The sequence below is a fragment of the Vulpes vulpes genome, chromosome 1 (genome assembly GCF_048418805.1).
Source record: "Vulpes vulpes isolate BD-2025 chromosome 1, VulVul3, whole genome shotgun sequence".
NCBI classification, from domain to species: domain Eukaryota; kingdom Metazoa; phylum Chordata; class Mammalia; order Carnivora; family Canidae; genus Vulpes; species Vulpes vulpes.
In genome coordinates, this window is record NC_132780.1 from 127,661,457 (window position 1) to 127,675,672 (window position 14,216).

Consider the following 14,216-nt stretch of genomic DNA (forward strand, 5'->3'; position numbering starts at 1 on the left):
TCTACAATAACATTTTAAGATTCAAAACCTTACTTTCTACTTCTTTAGATTTTTCTAAACTGGGGAGTATAATATTGAGTTCCATTAAGCTAACTAGCCTAAAGTAAAACAGACGTTACCACTACCACTACAAACAGAAGTCAAATATAAGACAAAAACAAATTCTAGTATAATCCCAATCTCTCCTGAAAACCTGTTTAACATGCTGAAGTCTGAAATTCCAAATTATTCCCAAAAGACCGACCAACCTCATGAAAATAAAAAATTAAACCAATGAGTCTACTCTGAATGCTTAAGACATTCAAATCAATGAATACTAACAGAGTGAATACTCTTTTTGGAAAAGGAATAAAAGAAATAATAGATATATATATAACAATATATATATTGTTATATATATATATTGTTATATATATATATTGTTATATATATATAACAATAATGTCTGAGAGAAGAATACTGAGAAAAAATATATTAACACTAAAAAACCAAAGAACGTCATTTTAAAACACTTTAAAAAAGGTCACTTTCTGGGAAATTCTGGGTGGCTCAGCAGTTGAGAGCCTGCCTTAGGTTCAGGATGTAATCCCAGAGTTCCAGGATTGAGCCCCACATCAGGCTCCTGTATGGAGCCTGCTTCTCCTCCTCCCTCTGCCTGTGTCTCTGCCTCTGTCTCTGTGTCTCTCATGAATAAATAAAATCTTGAGAAAAAAAAAAAGATTTCTATAAAACTTGATGGCTGTATTTTAAGGTGCTACAGAACCTTACACACATTTATTTTAAATTTCTATTACTACACATGTATTAAAATTTTTGAAAATTCATCAGCTTTTTGATAAGACAATGAAAAATTCTTTTTCAATTATGGTTTATATAAGTTATTTATATGTTTCTATGCCAATTATATCCAGTATCAATAAGGGCTACTCAAAATTATACCAAAATAGACTGAAAAATGTAATCACAGCAAAATAATACTTCAAAAGTCCCATCTCTCAATACTATTTTATCAGAAATTGCTAAATTTACTATCACATGTAAAATGACAGTCCTTCAACAAACCTATGGAAACATTTCACTTGAGCCGACTCTAATCTTGTCTTTAATATAAATATACAGAAAATGGGAGAACACAGAAGTAGTCAAAATGACTGCCATTTAACAGACAAGACTAATTCCACTCATCTGAAAGTCTATATAGCTGACCCGGATATATACCAGACATATAATTGACTGATTATATTTTTATTTACTACTCTAAAAACACTTATTTCCTTTTTAAAATAATGACACTAAAATAATGCACTAAAGCAAGCATGAGAAAATGGAGAAATAATAAGACATGCATCAGAGTAAACTACCCTTTAGTTGATTCACAATTGAAAATGTTAATTAAAAAAAAAAAAAAGAAAATATTAATTTTGTTTAGCCTACTGGATCAATCTTAACAGTCTATACCTATTTGCCATTTATAGTCTGGGAAGTGCTTCCTCTGTTTTGAACTAAACCGGGTCCCCATAAAAACAGTTCCTGAACAAAGATGTAAAGTATAAAAGCTACAACACTTATGATATATAAAATTAGAAATATAGAAACAATGGAATAGAAATTTTCTATAGAGTTGAAAATTCTAAACTAAATTTGAACACACAAAACTAATCTAATGGAATAGAGAATCATTCCTATTACCAAAAAATATATATATTTTGGGGAAATCACTTACGGTCACATATTTCAGAACTCTCCAAATTTAAATAAAACTTTAAGTAAAACATGTTCATTTATCTTTGTTATTTTCTTAAAGAATTCAAAGTTAGTAAACACTATGAGTAAGGCAAGTACAGAATTCCAGAAATACCCTCAAAGGAGATTGAGGAAAAAAATTTTCTAGCTTTTAATTACTTTTATCATCCTAAACAGTAAAACAGAAACATTTCTGACCATTTTCTCAAACAAAAAAAAATAAGGATCAGAGTAAGAAGTCTAAATAGTTAAGAATCTGTAATAATTTAACACAGTATAGACAACATCTCTAATCTATGAGAAAATATCTAATTTCATGGAAAAAATATCAAGACCTTAACAGACACCTCAGCAAAGACATTATTCACATGGCAAACAAGCATATGAATGATGCTGCACTTATGTCACCAGAGAAATGCACATCAGAGCATCAATGGGATCCACACCAGCGCTGAGATGGCAGAGGCACCTCCACCACCACCACCATCACCACCACCACTAACCATGACATTCTTAAAAAGGCAGAACTAACAGAGACAGTAAAAAGATCAGTGACTGCCAGGGCTAGGCATGGGAAAGAGGTGAAAAAGCACAATACGCAGAATTCTTGGGGCCGTGCAACTATGCTGTTTGACATGAATGGTGGGTACATTTCATTATAAATCTGCCTAAACCTACAGAAGGTATAAGAGTGAACACTGAGGTGAAGTACAGATTTTGGGGGATAATGATGTGCCCATGTTAAGTCTGTTAATTATAACAAGTGTACTATTCCGGTAGGGGATGTTGATAATGGGGACAGGAGGTAAATGGGCAATCTCTATACCTTCCTCTCAATTTTGCTGTAAACTCTAAAACTTCTCTAAAAAATAAAGTCTTTAAAAAATAAAAGAAAATATGAGCTACCATGCCATGAAAAGATATGAAGAAAACTTAAATGCATATTGCTAAGGCAAAGAAACCAGTCTGCAAAGGCTACATACTATATGACATTCTGGGAATGGTAAAACTACGGAGACAGTGAACAGATCAGTGGTTGCTAGTGGCTCAAGGGGAGGGAAGAAGGGATGAACAGGTGGAACACAAGAGACGTTCAGGGCAGTGACATTATTCTGAATGATACTGTAATAGGGATAACATCAGAGCAACAAATATGTATGTCAAGTTTACCAATGTATAACAAAACAAGTGAACCTTAATGTAAACTATGAACTATAGTTAATAACAATATATTTATTCTTGCTTACCAACTGTAACACCAACACACGATGCTAACAAGAGAGGAAACGGAAAAGGGGTAAAAGAACTGTACTTTCCACTCAATTTTTCTGTAAACCTGGTACTAAAAAAATAATAATAATTAAAAACTAATAATTTTTCAAAATGTATAAGGGGTATATAAGAAATAACATCTATATTTTTAAAAACAAGCAACTTATATTTTAAAAAACAAGCAATATCACTTTATTTCATGACAACTGCCAAATGTATTAAAGATTTAAATGTTGAAAAGAGATGCCATGAAAGAGCTTAAATATAGGTAAATGTTATTATCCTGGGGGTAAGGAAGCTTTTCTAAGCATAATGCGAAAAGCAGAAAGCACAAAAAGTATTGCTAAACCTAACCCCTGAGCCAGCCCAGGTGGCTCAGGGGTTTAGCGCCACCTTCAGTCCAGGGCCTGATGCTGAAGACCTGAGATCGAGTCCCACACATCCGGTTCCCTGCATGGAGCCTGCTTCTCCCTCTGCCTGGGTCTCTGCTTCCCTCTCTTTCTCTCTGTCTCTCTCTCTCTCTCTGTTTCTCTTTCTGTGTGTCTCTTGTGAATAAATAAAATCTTAAAAAAAAAATAACCTATATATTTTTTAAAAACCAAAGTTTAAAAACAAGTAACAAGAGAAGCTATTTGCAACTTGGCAGACAGAATTAATACCCCTAATGTAGACATTATAGCTCTATGATTTTTATAACTCAAAAAAGAAAAGGGAAAAAAAGGTGGTAAATATAGAAAACTGAAAATTCTTACACCATTGGGTTATTTGTGTAATCAAATATATAATAAAACATCAAAATTAGTAAAATATATTCCATGTAACACAATAGAAAATATTAAAAAGGATGATACCTATTTTGTTTAAGGCACAGTAATCATTATTCCACATACTGCCTAAAAAATTAAATGGAATATAATCTTTCTGAGGGTAACTTAACAAATTACACCAAAAGCCTTTTTAAAACGAAAAATCCCAGGTTGCCTGGGTGGCTCAGTCAGTTAAGCATCTGCCTTCAGCTCAGGTCATGATCCAGGGACCCTGGGATAAATCCTGCATTAGGCTCCCAGCATTAGTCTCCCTGCTCAGAGTCTGCTTCTCCCTCTCCCTCAGCTCCTCCCTGCTGCTTATGCACTTGCTCTGTCTCAAATAAATAAAAATATTTAAATAAAAAATAAAATAAAATGCAAATCCCTCAAGCAATTAATTTCCAGGAATTTATCCAAAGGATATAACAATGTAGAACAAAGAGGCATATACAAATGCAACATTGTGTAAAATTCAGAAAAAGTATATACCTAAGTACTCCTAGGAAATCATTAATAAAACTACAATACACCTATACAGTGTAAATACAGTCATTTAAGATGGTGCAAATCTGATATGGAAAGATATCCAATAATAAATTTTGAGACATGAATAGTTAATATGTATATGCACACTACGTACATTTAAGCAAATTTAAATTCAGCACCTCCTTTTACCAAAAAGGGCAATTCTGGCCTATCAGTCAACCCAATGGGTCAACATCACACATTAAAACTGAGAAGGGAGAAGACTGTTCCCCTAGGTAGTCTCCATTTTCATGTGCCTGTAATAACGTGAGCTTCTCTATACTCCACTGCACTGAGTCTGATTCTAGAATTATGTGCATGATTCAACTTACTCAAGTCTCTAAAGTCAGACTGATCTTGAGCCCAGGTTTTTCTCCTGTGTGCAAGAAAAGCTGATGAATTCTTGACCCTGTAAATAACTCCAGGGATCTAGACTAGACTAGTATGAAATCTCTGTAGACTACTAAAGTTGTCTCAGATTACAGATAAACCTAAGAATCATAAATAACCTCAAGCCAATATGGACCTGAACACCTGGGCTCTGACCTATAATCAAACCATATCCAGTCTACTTTACTTACAAATTTTCAAATGTAAATACAGAAAATGAGAATACACAATCAAATATATTAAGTTTTCACATTTTTCTCACCTAATCAGGGATTAAAGTTAGGCAGAGTTTTTCTCCCATTTATACAAAAATAATCACCAAAAATGAACTTTTGGGACTTCATCAAGATAAAAAGCTTCTGCAGAGCAAAACAGTCAACAAAACTAAAAGAACAACCCAGGGAATGGGAGAAGATATTTGCAAATGACACATCAAATAAAGGGCTAGTATCCAAGATCTGTAAAGAGCTTATCAAACTCAACACCTAAGAAAAACAATTCAGTCATGAAATGGACAGAAGAGATTTCTACAAAGAAGATTTATACAAGGCCAAAAAGCACATGAAATAATGTTCTGCATCACTTGCCAACAGGGAAATACAAATCAAAACCACAATGAGATACCACCTCACACCAGTGAGAATGGTGAAAATTAACAAGACGGGAAACAACAAATGTTAGAGAGGATGTGGAGAAGGGGAACCTGCTTGCACTGTTGGGGGGAATGCAAGCTGGTGCAGCCACCCTAGAAAACAGCGTGGAAGTTCCTCAAGAAGTTAAAAATAGAGCTACCCTATGACCCAGCAATTGCACTGCTGGGGATTTACCTCAAAGATACAGATGCAGTGAAACGCCAGGACACCTGCACCCCAATGTTCACACAGCAATGTCTACAATAGCCCAACTGTGGAAGGAGCCACGATGTCCTTCGACAGATGAATGGATAAAGATAATGTGATATATATATGATGGAATATTACTCAGTATCAGAGAGGACGAATACCTAGGTTTTACTTCAAAGGTGGATGGAACTGGAGGGTATTATGCTGAGTGAAATATGTCAATTGGTGAAAGACAATTATCATATGGTTTCATTCATACGTGAAATATTAAGAAATAGTGAAAGGGACCATAAGGGAAGGAGGGGAAACTGAGAGGAAGACAAACCATGAGAGACTCTGAACTCTGGGAAACGAAGGGTTGTAGAAGGGGAGGTAGATGGGGGGAAGGATAACGGAGTGATGGGCATTAAGGAGGGCACAAGAGATGAGCACTGGGTGTTATAGTATATGTTGGCAAACTTAATTTAAATAAAATTTTTTAAATTTGGGGGAATAAATTTCAAAGAAATGTATATAGTTTATGGATTTTTTAAAATATAACTTTAAATATTCAGCTGTAAAGAAACTACTTATCAGCTGAAACTCAAAATTAGTAAAATCTTTCCTGCTTTCAATAATTTTTAAATCTTCAAGCCATCCTTTAAGATTACTAACAAACATCAGAGCTAGGACAATGATTGTCATGTTTCATTGAACTGAGGATATCAATTCCAGGATGCACCTTATTTCATGTGCCACTAAGAATGTAAAATCAGTCCCAACATACATCAGTCGTAAAATGTATCCCAAATTCAAAGGCATTAAAATATTTAAAAATTGTTATCTCAGAACAGATGTGATGCAGTATGTACATGCTTATTCCTCTGAATAACCCCCAGGTACAGAAACCTCATCTATATACATATATCAACTACAGAGGAAAGGAGAAAATAAATCAACATTTCTATAACACCAAAACCCCAGGGCCCCACACAAACTTCTTTTAAATGCATGAAAACAGTCAATACAAACTACTAGCTCAAAGAATCAATAAATAATTATGCAGACAGCAAATCCAAAGAAGTAACTACAACAATTCACTACAGCCTAAGGAAATGATTTCTGAATTCTGGAGCCAAGAACCTAAGCACCAAATGACTTTTAAACAACTCAGGTGGTCAAGACCCACGTTTCCTTAAATCCAATAGTCCACAGGTACCAGCTCAGAAAACAGCCACCTACTAAAGGAAAAAACAGTTAATCCAGGATTTCTCAGCACATACTATGAACATGAGACTCTAGGCTGGCTCAGGGGAATGTACAGGTTTAAAGTACACTACTATGCTGTTTCAAGAACACTGGTACAGGTACAAAGCAAAAAGAAAAATCTTACTGACCTAAAAATTTTCACCAACATAAAAAAATAAAGGTAAATAAATTAACCCAATTTCAATAAACACAAAAGAATGCACTTATTAATTCAGTAAACAATTAATTTAATTACAGTATGGAAACAAAAATCTCTACTAAATTTACCCATTTCAAAATTCCTAAAATCTTTTACTTTTCTTAGACCAAAATTTGGTATTGCCTCCTATAAAACATTAAAACATAAGTAAATCCAAATATCAAGGTATATTCACAATCAATGAAATTACACAAGACTAAGGAGATTGACAAATATAAACTTACTAGAGGACTAATTCTATTAGGATTCAATAGTATGTAAGAACAGATCATTCAAAACAGGCAAGGCAGGATATATTTTAAAAAGCCCTTCAAACATACCTTCCAAATCTTATCTCCAATCTACAAAGTAAGTCTAAGAAGTGTAGATTCTGTTTAGCTACTTTACTGACCATTTAATTTTCTTAAGTCGCAGACTTCACATAGAGGACTACGAGGACATACAAGTCATACTATTTTTTTCCTAATCAGTGACTCTTAAATAAAACATTCCTAGGTTTAACATTGATTTAGAAAACCAAATAACTAAAAATGTTTCCCTTCCCTTTTTGCTGTTTTTTTTTTTAAGAGGAATCTAATTTGATCATCCATTTGTACCTCAAACATCAGGGCTTAGAAATTCAATTGTAAAAAAAAAAAAGGCCATCAATTTAAACAAAAAAGACAGAATGTCGATAATTTTTTAAGATGGGTCACAGTTATATTGTTAATTATACATATGGCAGTTAGTTACATTGTTCTCTCTACTCTTAGATTTTTCAAAGTCGATAGTATTAGATTTAAAAATTATTCGGGTGTACTGGTCTTCCTTAAACTTTCTTTAATTTTAAAACAAATTTAGCAGAGTATCAATTTAGCATTAAGTTTTTTGACAGAGTACACTAACTTGAAGGGAGTCCACAAACACATCAAAAGTTGCTCTATCAATAGATATTAGGTCACATCGACTTGGAAGTTACTAAGGAAATAAATGTAATATAATGAAGTACATGTCCTATTTACATAGTCAACAATTAATTAAAAAATTTTCATTCTCAGAATTGAAAGGGAGAAATTTTCTACTTCAGTGGTTTACACACTTTTCTAGGTACCTAGAGGAGAGGCCAGAGATAAAACAAATCAACTTGTTTCATAAACTGGGAACTGAGTACAAAATATAAGATTTTGTTTTAAAAAAGAATCTAGCTACTTTAAAATCAGAGTGGAGGGGCTAAAAACCATTGTTCTATTGCATTCACATTCTATAGCTAATATAGTGACTTAGAAAAGGTTAAAAAACTTGTGTAACATCATTCAATTAACAGCAGTAAAAGGAACGGAATTTAAGAGTCTTGACTATTTGCCCAGGTCTACTTTAAAACAATGGACCACCTTAAATTTAAGTTAGTTATGAATGATATTGTTTTAATTTTCCTGTCTACAAAATAATATTAGACAGAATCATCTCTATGATAATTTCCCAGACCCAAAATTCTAACGCCTGGGCAGCCCAGGTGGCTCAGCGGTTTCAGCCCAGGTATGTGATCCTGAAGACCCGGGATCGAGTCCCACGTCCGGCTCCCTACTGGGAGCCCGCTTCTCCCTCTGCCTGTGTCTCTGCCTCTCTCTCTCTCTGTGTGTGTCTCTCATGAATAAATAAAATCTTTAAATAAATAAAATAAAATAAAATTCTAACTCCTTGAATGCCAAGTTTCAACAGAAGTCTATATTAAGGAGATGTATATCCTCAAACTTAGCAGAACTCTTCAAACATTTTCAGGAACTCCAGAGAAACAGAGGTCAAATATAGAAACAACCTAATAGTTATTCAGTCTTTATTTTTTTTGGATCCTGAAACATTTTTGCAACTTCTCCATCTTCTAGTAATTAATGCTTGGGATATAAAGCACGGTCACCAAAGACCACTGAAATAATCACACTGAATGGCTTTTTTGGTTATTAGGTATTTTTGGAAAGGATATTGGCCTATCAAACATACAACTCCCTGGATGTTCAAGTTACTGAGTGCCTTACAGAGAACCAAATACATCACTCTGTTAAGTTTTAAAATAAATGAATTCAGAAGAGCATTAAGCCTAGCTGACGTATAATGGTCACAAATAGAGTTTTAATTCCCACCTATTAAAGCCTGAAAGAGGTTGCTCTGAAAAATGTTAATGACTCGTTCTATGGAACTTCTGAGCTGTCTGTCTTCAGTTTGGCTTAGTTTTGAACGATATTCTTCCAAAAGGTGCAGTGCTCTCTGGGTGTCTGGGAAGGAAACAAGAGTTTGATTAAAATTACACATATACAGTTATTACACACTACTTATGCAGCAAATCATCCTACATCTCAACACCTCCCCAAATCCTTTAGGTCAATCAACGCTGCTACATTCACACACACACACACACATATATTCCTTAGCTAAATGTATGTCACAGAAAAAGGAGGAAGATAAACAGTCGGTGATAAATGTGTAGTAGTCTAAAACAACACAAGGCTGTTTGATCAAAGTATCAGTTAACACAGCTTCAGCCGATCCAACATGCAAAAGCAGATTACCTACGATTTGTCATTATAATCCGAATCTTGGGGGATCCCTGGGTGGCTTGCCAAAGCACCTGCCTTTGGTCCAGGGCATGACCCCGGGGTCCCAAATAGAGTCCCACATCAGCTTCCAGCATGGAGCCTGCTTCTCCCTCTGCTTGTGCCTCTGCCTCTCTTTCTCTATGTCTATCATGGATAAATAAATAAAATCTTTAAAAATAATAATAATAATAATAATAATAATAATAATAATCCGAATCTTAACTGTTTCAAAACACCAGTTCTTATAGCCAGGTTCCCATGACTCCTCACAAGAGTGCCTAGTAAAGATCATAAAGTTAAAATATCAAAACACCAATTAAAGAGTCTTTTTTTTTTTTTTTAAAGGTTTGGTTTTTTTAAGATTTTATTTATTCATGATAGTCACACAGAGAGACAGAGAGGCAGAGACACAGGCAGAGGGAGAAGCAGGCTCCATGCAGGGAGCCTGACGTGGGAGTCGATCCCGGGTCTCCAGGATCGGGCCTGGGCCAAAGGCAGGCGCCAAACCACTGCGCCACCCAGGGATCCCAAGAGTCTTTTTTTTTATGATAGTCACAGAGAGAGAGAGAGGCAGAGACCCAGGCAGAGGGGGAAGCAGGCTCCATGCACCGGGAGCCCGATGTGGGATTTGATCCCGGGTCTCCAGGATCGCGCCCTGGGCCAAAGGCAGGCGCCAAACCGCTGGGCCACCCAGGGATCCCCCAATTAAAGAGTCTTCACGAAGACCTTTCAGAGGAGTGAACATGAACCTGCCTCTCCAGAGCCACTATGGAACGCGATGCCAGAAAAGAAAAGTTTGAAAATGACACTGACAGGTGTCCGTCCCCTCCAGGATAGGCGGCTTCGGTCTCCTAACAAGCAGGGACGGGCCAAGATGCCGTCTTATCAGAGTCCAACATTTTTATTTTATTTTTTTAAAGATAGATTTATTTATTTATGACAGATAGATGATAGAGAGAGAGAGAGAAAGGGAGGCAGAGACACCGGAGGAGAGAGAAGCAGGCTCCATGCAGGGAGCTGATGCGGACCCCGGGGTCACGCCCTGGCCCAGAGGCAGGTGCTAAACCGCTGAGCCCCCCAGGGATCCCCTAATCCAACATCTTTAAAACACAAATCACAACACAGACACAACACTCACTCACCCGCACGAGAAGAGAGGTCCCGAAATAAATTCTCACCTTGCTTCCGGACCGGCATGTTTTTTGTTTTGTTTTGTTTTGTTTTCCCCTCCAGTATCGGAAAGAGGGTACACACCTTTAAAAAAAAAATTTAAAAAAATTAAATTAAAAAAAAAAAAAAAACAGTAAGGGAACAACCGAAGCAAAACAACAAGAGGATCGTGGTGCTAAGTTGCATTCCTGCCCTGAACTCGGGGAAAACTCCCAGCCGTACCTGAAGAAGGGGCCACACCCGCTGCCCAAGTTTTCCCAAGTGAAACAGCAGGGGGGGGCCCAGGAAGCTGCCCCCCAGGGTGGGCCCCCCCGCACGGGGACCTGCAGCGCCGGCTCCCAGGGGCGCTCGGTGCGCGGACGCGGGCCCGGCCGACGCGTGCAGATGCCCCACCTGCTCCGGGGCGCCGGGGCGCAGCGGCGCGAGGCTGGAGGCTGCGGGGACACGGGCCCGCGGGCCCCACACCTGCGGCGCCAAGTTCCCGCGAGCGGCGTGCGCTCGGGACGGGCCCGGGGGCCGCCCGCCCGGCCCCGCCCGGGGCTCGAGGAGCCGAGCACGCGGGGGGTGAGCGAGCCGGGGGGAGGAGGAGGAGGAGCCGCCGCCGCCGCCCCCGCCGCCGCCGCGCCCGCCGCCGCCCCACCCCCGGAGCGTCGCCTCCCTCCCTCCCTCCCTCCCTCCGCGCCCCTCGCCGCTCGGCCCCCAAACTTTCCGCCAAGATGGCGGCCCCGGAGCTGGCCGGCCGCGCCCCACGTGACCGCGCTCCCAGCCAATGGGAAGTGAGGAGGCGGCGGGCGCCCACCCCGGGCTCGGAGCGCCGCTGCCTTCGGGGCGGCAGGGGGAGGCGGCGCGGAGGGGCCGCGGCCCTACGCACGGCCCCACCGGCCTCCCCGCGGACGGGCGGCCCCGGCGCGGCCCCGCGGCCCGACGACTGGGCGCGCGCTCCACAGGTGGCCCGGCGCGGCCCCCGGAGCCCGCCCTCACCTCGCCGCAGCCCGCGGCTCCGAGCGCGACGCGACCTCACCTACAGCAGGTCCGGGACACACATGCCGACACACCTCGTAACGCCCCTACACGCGTGCTGCCTCCGCCTGCGCCTCCGCCTCCGCCTCCGCGCGCGGCGAGGTCCCGGCGCCCCCGGGGAGCGGATCCCCGGCCCCGAGGAGCGGTCTCGCGGAGGAGTAGACCGCGCCGCCCACGTCAGGGGCCGGGGGCGGGGCCTGGCCGGGGAAGGGGCGGGGCCTGGCCTGGGGAGGGGCGGGGCCTGGCCTGGGGAGGGGCGGGGCCTGGGTGGGGGCGCGCTCTCCGCCACTGCGTACTGATGCTTTAAACTATCGGGCATCGCTGGGGGCGCGCTCCTGGAGCCCCGGGATCCAGCCCCGCATCGGGCGCCCTGCGTGGAGCCTGCCTCTCCCTCTGTGTGTCTCTGCCTCCCTCCCTCTCTCTCTCTCTTTATGTCTATCATGAATAAATAAATAAATAAAATCTTTTTTAAAAAATAAATTATTCGTCCGTCAGTGCAAGTCTTTTTTTTGGGGGGGGGTTGCAAAAAAGAAGGGCTCGTAAACTAGATTGAGAGTTTGAGGCGTTTGCTCCTGGAGGCTTTTTAAGTCTGATTAAGTCTAAGCGTGAATGCGTTGAAGGGAAGGAAGAAAACCCTGGTTCCCTCTTTCCCTCGCTCGTTCATCCACACGCCCGTGTCTGCGCTCCTCGCCCAGTCACCTGTCTCAGGTTGTCACCCGAGCTCGTGGCGGCCCCTTTAAGAGCTCACCTGTAGCTACCTCCACCGAAACCGAGCCACGTCCTCCCGCGCGCGCGGCGGGGTTGGGTGTAGACCGCAGGTCCCAGCGGGGACTTCTGGCTGGGCTGACCCCGGCTCCAGCTCTGAGCCGCCCGGGTTGTAGGAAGAGAAATTTTGCGAAAAGCTCTCAAAGTTCAGACCTTTTTGGGGGGGGCGGGGGGGTAACCTCCCTCGTCTGAGGTCCTGAGCGAGTTTGCCCAAGGTCACCCGGAGTTAGTAACAAAACTGGAAACACGAAGAAGATCGTCTTCTAAACCGGAAGACTTCCCTGTAAACCTGCCAGCCTTTGGCTGAGGCCACATCCTTGGGCTGATAAAGGGAAGTCCCGGGAACCTTGCACTGTAATCATGACACTTACTCAGAAGTCTCCTGACCACTGGGTTTCACTTTTGGGTTGCACCTTGGAATTCTCACTTGCCAGAACCCAACGACTTTAGAGCCTCATCCAGACCCAGTATTTCAATTTAAGATAAACAGGTTCAGGAAGGGGAAACAACCTGCCCAAGGACCTGTAGCCCAGCATTAGTTCTCCTATCTCCAGTACAGGGCTCTTCCCACTGTGATTTTGGAAAACTTGGCAGTGGTGTGTTGATTTATTAGCAGCAGGCATTTAAGCATGCTTTCCTGGCTCGACCATCTTGGGAGCTTGAGCCACAGTTGAAAGCAACATTCCGTAGAAGAAATGGGATGAAAAAGTGAAAGGGAGCCCCTAAAAACAAGGAGCTTAACTAGAGAGATTGTTAAAATAGTAAACTGGGAGGGATGGGGTAACCGGGTGATGGACATTAAGAAGGGCGTGTGATGTAGTGAGCACTGGGTGTTATATAAGACTGATGAATCACTGAACTCTACCTCTGAAACTAATTATACATTATATGTTAACTAATTGAATTTAAATAAAATAAATAAATAATAGTGGACCAGGGAGGTTTGTAATAGTGAAAATGGCTGATGGCATGCATGCTATTATTATCAAGACTTATTGATGGGCTGTGAATGGAATTGCTCCACTCAGGGAAGCATTCTAAGAATGGAATCTCTTCAGAGTTCAGGAGGAAGGAGGGATTTTTGCCCTCACTCTTAGTATCATTCATTATTCATATATGTTCACTTGCTAGGCAATGAGGATAGAAATAGTTAAGATCCAAAGCCCTGCTGTCAAGGAACCACAGCCTAGTAACAAATGGATAAAGGCAAGTGCAGCTTTTCCCAAGGGCCACTGTAAAATCAAAAGCAAAATGTGTGTAAGTTCTCAATGTCATCCTGGTCTCCCTCTAAAAAGAGAAGAGGGAGGAAGAGCATGGTAAGAGGCATGAAGCCCTTCCTTCTTGTCAACCTCTAGCTCTCTTGGTTGTCAGCAGTGTCCAGAAGCCGAAAGGAAGCTAGCACTTGTTCCGTGGTTATGGGCCAGGAAGAATGCAGACCTAGAAGGAGAGGTCTTTATTCCTTACTCCTCCTTTCTGTTCCTCTGTATTAGTTATCTATAACTGCATAATAAATTCCTCAAAAATTAGTAGCTTAAAACTTAGTAGCTGAGTAACTTATGCAGCAGTAAACATGGTCTCCCAGTTTCTTCAGGTAAGGAATTCAAGAGGACCTTAGCTGGATGGTTCTCTGGTTTAGGGCCTCAAGAGATTACAGTCAAGATGTCTA

At 40.9% G+C, this 14,216-nt stretch overlaps 1 protein-coding gene across 22 annotated transcripts in view; it reads right to left on the minus strand.

Moving 5' to 3' along the window:
* DLG1 (discs large MAGUK scaffold protein 1) overlaps nucleotides 1-11,980 on the minus strand; it is a 228,720-nt gene extending 216,740 nt beyond the window's left edge. For 12 of the 22 annotated variants that reach the window (XM_072726293.1, XM_072726258.1, XM_025990310.2 and 9 more), the window contains exons 1-3: nucleotides 11,787-11,965; nucleotides 10,774-10,849; nucleotides 9,143-9,274 (exon numbers count right to left, since the gene is read on the minus strand). In XM_072726293.1, coding sequence (XP_072582394.1) covers nucleotides 9,143-9,274; nucleotides 10,774-10,792 — 151 coding nt within the window. In that variant the 5' untranslated portion in view covers nucleotides 10,793-10,849; nucleotides 11,787-11,965. Of the gene's footprint in view, nucleotides 1-9,142; nucleotides 9,275-10,773; nucleotides 10,850-10,987; nucleotides 11,400-11,746 lie in introns of those variants that run through there. The other 10 variants (XM_072726180.1, XM_072726284.1, XM_025990303.2 and 7 more) reach the window with 9 other exon arrangements.
* Nucleotides 11,981-14,216: the final 2,236 nt, after the last annotated feature.